At 36.1% G+C, this 9,625-nt stretch overlaps 1 protein-coding gene across 2 annotated transcripts; it reads left to right on the top strand.

The window, feature by feature from the left end:
• Nucleotides 1–1,568: 1,568 nt before the first annotated feature.
• LOC112727582 (uncharacterized) lies at nucleotides 1,569–9,284 on the top strand. 2 transcript variants are annotated; one of them, XM_025777383.3, is made up of 7 exons: nucleotides 1,569–1,903; nucleotides 2,520–2,698; nucleotides 3,538–4,371; nucleotides 4,465–4,599; nucleotides 7,312–7,403; nucleotides 8,612–8,680; nucleotides 8,801–9,284. In XM_025777383.3, the coding sequence occupies exons 2-7, from the start codon at nucleotides 2,566–2,568 to the stop codon at nucleotides 9,260–9,262; spliced, it is 1,725 nt and encodes a 574-aa protein (XP_025633168.1). In that variant the 5' UTR covers nucleotides 1,569–1,903; nucleotides 2,520–2,565; the 3' UTR covers nucleotides 9,263–9,284. The 2 variants fall into 2 exon arrangements, with proteins under 2 accessions (XP_025633168.1, XP_025633169.1); XM_025777384.3 differs by having other exon boundaries at nucleotides 8,838–9,210.
• The last annotated feature ends 341 nt before the right edge of the window (nucleotides 9,285–9,625 follow it).

Here is a 9,625-nt window from a genome sequence, read left to right as displayed (position 1 = left end):
CGAGCCATGTACTTCATTAATGAAGTCACGTACTGGGACTTGTGCGTATGCATAGGAGATTGTGCGTATGCACATTTGACTGTGTGCTTCTCCTTTATTTTCTTCATGTGTTCTCCCTTCTTGCATGCTTCCTTCCACTTTTGCTTATCCATTCTTGCCTCTAGGATCTGAAATCACTCACAAAATATATCACGGCATCGAATGGAATAAAAGTGAGATTAAAATGATCAATTTAGGCACAAAAATGCATCTTTTTATATTTAGGTTCAATTTAGGGAAAAATTCCAAAAGTTTGCTATTTTGGTGATTAAGTGTGAATTTATGTGATGAAATCTGTCCAATTCAAGCAAAAAATTATCATCAAATATGGACTCATCAATAATCTCAGCTGCATTCCTACCTCCCGATCTTTCTAGGAGATGTACCTAGAAACTCACTCTTTGTCCTTATTGTTCCCCTTTGTTTCTTCTAGGGTCACGATGGATGCAGAGTGCTCGATCATCATTATGATGATCTTCACTCTTGGATCCTAAATCGGACGCAGTGTGTCCATCTTGTTGTGGATCATCCGCTATTGTCAAAGGTCAAACTCCAAGTCCCTAGCAACGACACCAATGTTCCGAGATGACGAGATGTTACTTGAAACCAAAGTAAATTAGGGCTTGGACGTGAGGTCCAAGTTTCTTTGGGTGAAAGCTTTGATTTATTCACTAGGATGGTGATTTATCCAACGTCTTCGCTTGGACAGAGTAGGAGGACCTACAATGGACTCCAATGCTTAAGTTAGCAAGAGTTTTAGATATGTTTAAGTGAATTAGAATTGAGAAATACCTGAGTCTGGTGGAATATTTATAGAGGTAGGTGATGACTTTGTCATCATTTCTATATCTCTCCACTTGTAGTAGTGGGTAGTTTCTTCTTCAGTATTTAGGAAGTTATCCCACGTTGTTGTGGTGGCTGAGTTATGAATAGTATTTAAAATTGTCGACGACAAGGTCTTGTTTGCCATGCAAGTCGGGCCAGGCACTGTTGATGACACTCAAGTCTCGAGTAGATCGAGTAGGTTGACCTATATGACTTCCTGGATTAATTTTATTGGATCTGGTGGGTTTTTATAGATCGTCTGAGCAGTTGGATCAAATTTATTTGGACCATGACTTTATTTTTAGACCACGATACGAACACTAACTATATTACCTATGTAGGTGATTTTCTTTGGTATGTGATGTCAATTTTTTACATTTTTTTCAAACTAAATCAAAGAGTTTGATTAACTTTTAATCGTAAAAAAATTAAGAAAATGTAATGGAATTGTACTATTACTTTGCATGAGAATTTCTATAATTTTTTAATATTAAATTAGAAGCTCATTTTTCTTTGTTGTAATTATGTTTTTATTTCAAAATTCACAAATTGAATGGTCCAATTTCTATGTCACAAAAATTAGAGAGTCCAATTTTTACTATTTAAATCAAATAGTGTCGTATTTGATATTTAACATCTGAATAGTTCATGATCCTAAAAAACATTATTAACCCAATATCAAATCAAATATAATTTCTGTCTTTTTTTTTTCTCAAATTTCTTTTTTTTTGGGTTAGTATTTGGTAAGAAATGGGGTGTGCTCTTGTAAAAAAATTGTCATGTTCAGTAACTTTCCCCGTCTGCTTCCCCTCCAATTATTTAAGGCCCAGGACGCAAATCAACCCAACCTCTTCTTCCTCCATCATCCAATTCCAAACGAATACCCAAAACGACAACGCACAGAATCCAGGCCGAGGGTTTCTCCTTCTCGCAATTTTTTTTTCTTCTTATTATCCCTACCTTCAACTACTTCTAACCCCAAAATCACTGCTAATCCCATGAATAAATTATCTCCGGTTTGAAATTCAATACCTCCCAGGTTCCCTTCATTTCCTCTTCTTCTTTCTCTTTTTTCCCTTTGTGATTTTCTCTTATTTATGCTGTGCGCACCTGAGAGCATGAAATTTTATTGCACTTACACTACTGTTTAGAATAATTTCGACACAATAATGTTCACTTTTTTTTTAAATTATTTTATATTTTATCTGCTTGGTTACCGAGGGTACCAGAGGAAAAGAATAATACTGCTTTCTTTGAGATTGCCTTTCTCCTTTATTTTCTTTTTAATTTTTTAACCTTCTATATTTTAGTTTGTTTGGCTGCTTGAAAATCGAAGCGACGCTGGATTTCTATTTCCCCTCCCTTTTTGTTGTTACTGTGAAGATGATTAAACTTTACTCCCCTTTTTTTAATTGGAATGATAACAGTTGTGTTTCTTTTTTGTTATCTATTTAATATTTTGTTTGTTGCTTTGATGTTTTAACTATGGAGGGAAAAAAAGTCACCAAAAAAAAAAAACTATGGAGGGAAAAATCGTTATGCCCAATATTATGTCTTTGGTACCAGGTCTTACTTGGTTGAAGTGATTAGTGTTTGCGGTGAATTTATTAATGAGTTTAATAAGCACAGGAACTTTGCATAATTTTCTGTCTCAGATTGATTGAATCATTGATGTTATATGCATTCTAACACAAGCTTGGAATGATGGAATCGAAGTCGCCTCTGCTCCATGACAATTCTGAAGCCAAAAATGCATTTCGTAAGCCATCTGGTGATGCAGCAAATAGGAATTATCGGCGACGATCACCTGTTGATGGATCAGCATCACCTGATGGTTGGAATCTTCAATTCTCTAGTTCTTTTTTCCTTTGAAGTTACAATTGTGTTGTGGTGAATGGTTTTAACGCATAAGCAAGCTATATTTTCATCCAGTATTGTTGTTTGAAATTGCTCAATATCAACTGCATTATGTTATACCTTTTGTGGTACTTGTTGTTACTGGAAAGTAGATTGGTATTGATGCTCGTATCCTCAGGTTGTAGCCCTTAGAGTTAGTTACTCTACTCATGTTGACACATGGATTGTATCACTTAACTCTCCCATAGTAACATCATGAGCCATGACTCATGATACAGTTTCTCTCTCTACTCAAACTCATCACTGTTTCTTTAGATTTCTCTTTGCCATGGGATGTGATTGTGCTGAAAGTGATTTGTTAATCTTGTTATTGTAAAGGTGTCCAATTGTCACAACTAACAATTGAGATTTAGCTCTAATGTGAGCTTTAGAATATATAGTTACAGTTATATTTTACCAGTTTCTTTCCGTATTTAATTTGATTAGAATTAGAATTAGGATTATATTATAGTCATAAGAAGAGATTAGTGAACAAGGATTCTGGTGTTTTTACAAAATAGAAATTAGTTGTGTTCTTATCAACAATATACATCATATCAATCAATATAAATTTATTTGTGATGAAAGAAATCAATATTAAATTTGTACTATTCACTTTTCAGTATTTCATCCTTCCCTCCTTTTACTCAATTTCAAAGCTTGGCTTTGTGATACTGATAATAGTCTTACCAAATTTAGATGTAAGCCATTCTATGTTGTTTAGGGGTTGAATATTTAATGCATAATAGAAAATGGAAAACTACTACATATGTGCAGGTAGTCCCCAGCTCAAACACAACTCAAGTCCAAACCCAGTGAGGGAAGATTCTGCACGAGCTTCTCACCACCATTCAAGGCAATATGATAGCAAGGAACATGAGCAACAACACTATGGCAGGAGCAAGGATTCTTTTAGAAATTCTGATAGACAGTCATCCAGGAGCTCCTATGGTCACTCTAGGCCTGATAAACATGCAGATGAACATAGATACCATGGGAGGCTGCATTCCCGATATGAGTCAAAGGGTGACCATTCGAGAGAAGAGACTGGCAGCAAGACAAAAGACTATCAACGAACATTGGACAAGTATTCACGTGACAAATATGATAGATCACATTATAGAAACAAGGAAAAAGATAGAGAAACATATTTGGAGGAGCATCAGAAATATAGAGATAAGGATTCTTCATATGACAGATCTGGATTTGGTAGGAAGCATGCTCTGCATGATGAGGCCGAGAGGGAGAGGGGTACAAGAGAAAGGGATGACCGAGATGATAGAAGAGGTTCTCACAGAAGTTATGGTGATTACAAAAGTGATCGAGTAGTATCCTACTCAGAATCAAGGAGCCAAAGAGATGAATCAGGTTCTCAAAGAGAGAGTGGTAAATATCGTCTAAAAGAAGCTTGTAGGAGTGAAAAGGAGGAGCTGGATGGTCCAGACCTTCCACTAGAAGAAAAGAGAAAATATGATGACAGTGAGATTGGTAAGGACAAGGACCAGAACACTAGAAAGGTAGATGACCGATTTGGAAATGTAGATAAAGAATCTTTTGGAAAGAAACCAAAGTTGTTTGGTGTTGATAAGGATGACAGTTACGGAAATGACGGTATTGTTTACATATATCTTGTTCTTACTCCTAGGATTACTCTTCTCCCAGCATGGACCATGCTAATCCTTTGTTATCTTGTACTAAATGCAGATGAAAAGCAAACTTCAAGTCCGAAGCTTTCACATGAGAGTAAAGTAGATTCAAGGGCACCCAAGACCAGTGGTTTTGATGTTTGCAATGATATAGATGCTGCCAAAGTTGCAGCCATGAAAGCAGCTGAGTTAGGTATAAACTATTTTCTTCAAAACTTAGCCTACTGTTGCAATATGAAATGGGTATGTTTATTCTCAAAGTTTGCTGATTTTTGATACATCAAACAAAGATTCCTAATTTAATTAATCAGGAGGTCCCTATAGTTTCATCAAATTCGTAAATAGATCTCTACACTTCAAAAAATTTGTAATTAGATTCCTATACTAAAAGAAGAGTTTGTAATTGGATCTTTTCTGTTTAAAGAACATCAAAACAAATGGAAGATTCCTATGAGTATCTATAGGGGACTTGATTGAAAAGCTTGATAAACAATAAGGACCTAAAATATAGGTTAATGACCATACTACTCGGCGCACTACAGTAACTTTCTCGCTGATCACTCTCCATTTTCCTCCAAAATGAGCTGTTCACTTCAGTGGCATACTTGTCCTTTTGGAAGGTGAGATTGCCACCAGTTGCTGGTCCTGTCACTGGAGCAGCGTCCCTTGAAATTATGTCGCACAACTTCATCAATCTCTTTTTGGGTGGCGCATGAGGAGCGTTTCGATGACTTCATCCCAACCCAGCTTCCATAAATCTCTTTTTTTTCTATTGAGTTTGTGATGTTTTAGGGTTTTTTCGTTCTTCAACCTCCTCCAAGCCTAAGAGCTCTCCATTCTCCATGTTTTCAATTGTTGTTTCTGCATATGATGGGTTCTCCAGGTGCTCTATTGCTGTCTTTAAGGCCCAACCTTCTTTTACTTATTGTTTACTGCTCCTCTTTTCAACTCCCTGTTTTCTCCTTGGCTGTTGTTGCCCAGAAGCTTGCTACCAACATTATGGGTCGTTTTTCTCCCCTGTTCACTGAAGCAACGTGCTTTGAATTTAATGCTTGAGGGAGAAGGAAGAATATATTGTTCAGTTAAGAGAAAGTTGGCAAGTTTTCTTTATATCCCTGTTTTTGAGTACGGAAACTGTTGACTGTCTGCTGTCCACTCTTCGAGAAGCAGTTTTGTTATCAAATTCCACCTTTGATATAGGCGTTTTGAAGATTGTGCAAAAGCATTTTCTGGTATTTGTGATAAAAACAAATGAGGAAGGTTTCTTAGGATAACTGAATTCTTTGATAGAGGTAATAGAAGCTCTAAGGTTATTCTTGAAGGTCGATCATGGGATGGATGGCATAAGTTTGATCAAGTTCTAGTTGCCTTGGTGGATACAACGTCCTCTAAGGACATCCCAAAGAAACCTTCATATCGCCCTCTTCCACCCTCCCAAGTTAATTTTCAGGAAAACACCATTCTCATCTGTGGTTAAAAAGGGGGACGGGAGAGATGTCATAGCTGAGAAGGGTAAAGGAAAAAAGCAAAAAGCCTTGGAAAACACTCTAGAATGGACACTTGGTGTTACAATTTCTCGAGAATAGAAGGAAGGTGTTTTGGGTTCAAGAAGATGAAAAGAAAGTAGCATCATAAGGGATGTTTTATGTCATTCGCTGGACAGCTGAACATATCTTTTACAGGGTAATTTATCCAAAATATCATGTCTTTTCTAGACTTGAGCCTTCTAAAGGAAATGTTTTTCTATAGATTAGAGAAACACAATGTCTTTTCTAGGCTGTGGCCTCTTACATCAGGAAGTCAAGCTAATCCTTTTCCCGTCTTCGAACCAACCAACCCAGCAAGAACCAACAAGTGTGGGTGCAACGAAAGATTGGAGGTAATTTTTCCAAAGATCACTCACCGCCTGTTCAACTACACAAGAAGTGTCAACCCTTCACAAACATGAGAGTTTGGAAAGACACAGGGTACTAAAGTATGTGGTGTTCTGTTTTTTCATTTGGTTTGGGAGGATATCTTTCCATTCTCTCCTTTGTGCTGTTTTCTCTAACATTAATGAAGTCTTTCTTTTGTCATAAAAAATAATATGGCTCAATTACAAATATATTATGACTATATGATTTACCCAATAAATACAGAAAATGTGGGGCAGAAAACAATCTTGGACATCCTCCACTCTCTAGATGAAAGTTTGGTAGCCTATGAAGTTTTAGGAGGCCCAATACATATGCGACTTTCAAAATGTTCAATACGTATAGTCCAAATAGATGAGGGTTTCAAAGCTGCCCAATAAAAACTCAATAACCTACAAATCAGCAGCCTAATAATATATTGCAAATCTTGTATATGGCAATACAATTTAATTGAGATATTATTTTGTGCTTTGCAGTGTCAAGTTCTATATAATTCTTACAAATTCTTCAAGTAATGGGACCTATTTACAAATTTGGTGAAACTATAGAGACTTCTGAATTAATTAAACCTTCAATTTTAACCATTTGCTCAAGATAAGTTGTATGGGGCTTGGCAGAAACTATTACTCCCCCACCTCCCCTCTTTCTGCATCTGCTGTTCATGTTGTCGTTTTTAAACTGTTTTACTTTGGTAAGTTAATTTTTGAAGTCCACTATAAGATTATAAGAATAATGATTGTAGTGTGGGATAATAGTATTAAATGTGGGATAGTCAAGATGGTAAGTACTTTATTCTTCTGCTAAGAAGTGTTTGGTTTTTTATGGATATATGAAAAGGGTATTTTAGTAAAGAAAATTTCTGCACCAAATTCCTCTCGATCGCCTTTATATGTAGTAGATAATTATCTTAGCCAATGTCTGTCTGCTAGTATTGGTTATTATACCTGTAAATCTTATGCTTATCTGACTCTGCTAATTATGATGCATGACAGTCAATAAAAACTTAGTTGGGGTCGGTTGCTTGACTACTGACCAAAAGAAGAAGCTGTTGTGGGGTGGCAAAAAGAGTTCAACTACAGAAGAGGTATCCTTAATCATTTGCTACCTTTTTTCTTCTCTTGCAGCTTTGTACATTTGCATGTAACATGCCATGGACTTCGTTAGGTAGCTAGGATTGAAAGTTGTAATTTCGTTATTCAATGGATGTTTGGGAACCTGGAGTCCTGAAGCGAACTCAATAAGTATAGCATAGATTTGCTAGGCTTCTATGTCTTCCAAAATAGTGCATTAGAATTCAGATAGCGGCAATTAATTGAGACCAGTACAATATACTGTAGTCTGTAGTGCCCAAATTCGTTACACTATCTTTAACACATCACAATGTAAGGTTCCCTTTTGCTACTGGTTTGGAGGAATATCAATCAGAAAGGAAATAACGCCCAAATTAAAAAGAAAAAAAGCATGGATAGATCGCTGGGCATCTGTAGGGTATGCACCTCTCTCTGCTTTCCACACTAGTAATTGCCTCAGTTTTCAATCTACCACTTTGGGTGTAGATGACACAACCTCTTTCTCCTCTAATTTTTTGTCTAAATAAATGATCTGTTCAACTGATAGAAACAAAAAATGTTGACAGATTTTGGAATTTCACTTCCACATCATAAACAACTGTAGCAATTCAAGATGGGATTATAAGCAATCGAGCAGTTTCTCAAACAATGTTATTAAAACATTTTTTGTGGATGCTTGTATGTGTAGATGCATCTTGTCCATTCGTGGTTATAAGTCATACTGATGTATAGGCATCTAAAGATGGTCACAAAAAATACGTTCAAAAATCTCTTTTTTTCTAAAATGATTCCCAGCAGTTCTTAAAATTTGTAGATCCATGATTTCAGTCCTTGGTTTTGGGACTTCTGTTGAACAGGTTGCAATTTCTAAATCTGTAAATCATATTGATGTTGCTAAGAGACCAACATAGAGCCATTACCTTAGAAATTTTCTTCCAGTGAGTAGTGATTATCCTAGATAACATTTCAAATGATAGATTTCATGGTTTAATTGTTCATAAATTACAAAACCATTAAAGCCTGTGTATATTGCTCAAAGATGATATTTGTGGTTGAGGCTGTATGGTCATGAGTGATTAAGAATGACATCTGCCTAAGCTTGCTGAATTTTGGTTTTATACTGTTCCTTTTCTGTGGCGTTATAATGATGTACATGTTTTGCATTCCTGTCTATTTCTCACAACGCAATTATCACATTATATGCACTTGCCAAATGGTGTAGTCTGGCCATCGCTGGGATACAGCATTGTTTTCTGATCGGGAGCGGCAAGAGAAGTTCAACAAACTCATGGTAAGTTTTGATCGAGTGGTTTTTCTTTTCCAGTCTAGTGGTAACATCAGAATATTTGTTGTGTTCCTAAATGACTGGCTCACTTAATTCAAGTTTCTTCACTTACTAACACATTTTTAGAGTCTGAGGTTGTACTCGTGCCTATGGCCAATTGTAGGGTGTGAAAGGCGAAGGCAAACTGGAGCTGAAATCCGACAATCAAAATGGCAACAACGAGTTACTCCGGGCAGAGAAGCAGAAGGAACTCCAACTGGACCTAGAGAAACAGTACACTGCCGGCCTTCGACGAAGAGATGGACGCACTGTTGGATTAGGTCTTTAGACGTACACCCGGAAGAATTTGCTTATTTTGACATTTGTAATGTTTTTGAGTATCACTCCACGGTTAGGAGGTTATCACTTGTTTGTTTTAGATATGTTTGGGAAACTTTGTATGCTTTGATGGTGGTAGAACCTCGTGGCAGTTGGTGGAAGCTGCTTGTTAGACATGCTATTTGCATGAAATTACTTATGATTGTCTTTATAAACTCTGATACTGGCTTAGGTTATTATCAAGGTTGCGAGAACCAGACCGGTCAATAAACTGGTGAGGTCACTGGTTCAATGGTTTACTGGTTCGACTGGGGTTCAACCGGGGTTCAACTAGAGTTTAACCGGTTTAATTAAATATTAAATAAAATTATTAAAAAACTTAAAATAATCTTAAGTATATAAATTCAATAATTTTTAATTAAATAAAATTTAATATTTCACATAATAAATTATTTATTGCTTAAGATTAGAAATTCACAAACAACTTCAAACTTCAAAGTTTATAACTAAACAAAAAATAAAACGTACATAATGACAAATCCATAATGTTCTACATTCAAAAGATACAACTAGTAGCAAGTTTTCAACTAATCAAAGGTGCAACTCATCAAAAATCATAATTATCATTAAGTG

This window comes from Arachis hypogaea, chromosome 12, assembly GCF_003086295.3.
Source record: "Arachis hypogaea cultivar Tifrunner chromosome 12, arahy.Tifrunner.gnm2.J5K5, whole genome shotgun sequence".
Classification (NCBI taxonomy): domain Eukaryota; kingdom Viridiplantae; phylum Streptophyta; class Magnoliopsida; order Fabales; family Fabaceae; genus Arachis; species Arachis hypogaea.
The sequence above is the reverse complement of the archived record's forward strand: the minus strand, read 5'-3'. Positions and strand labels throughout refer to the sequence as shown.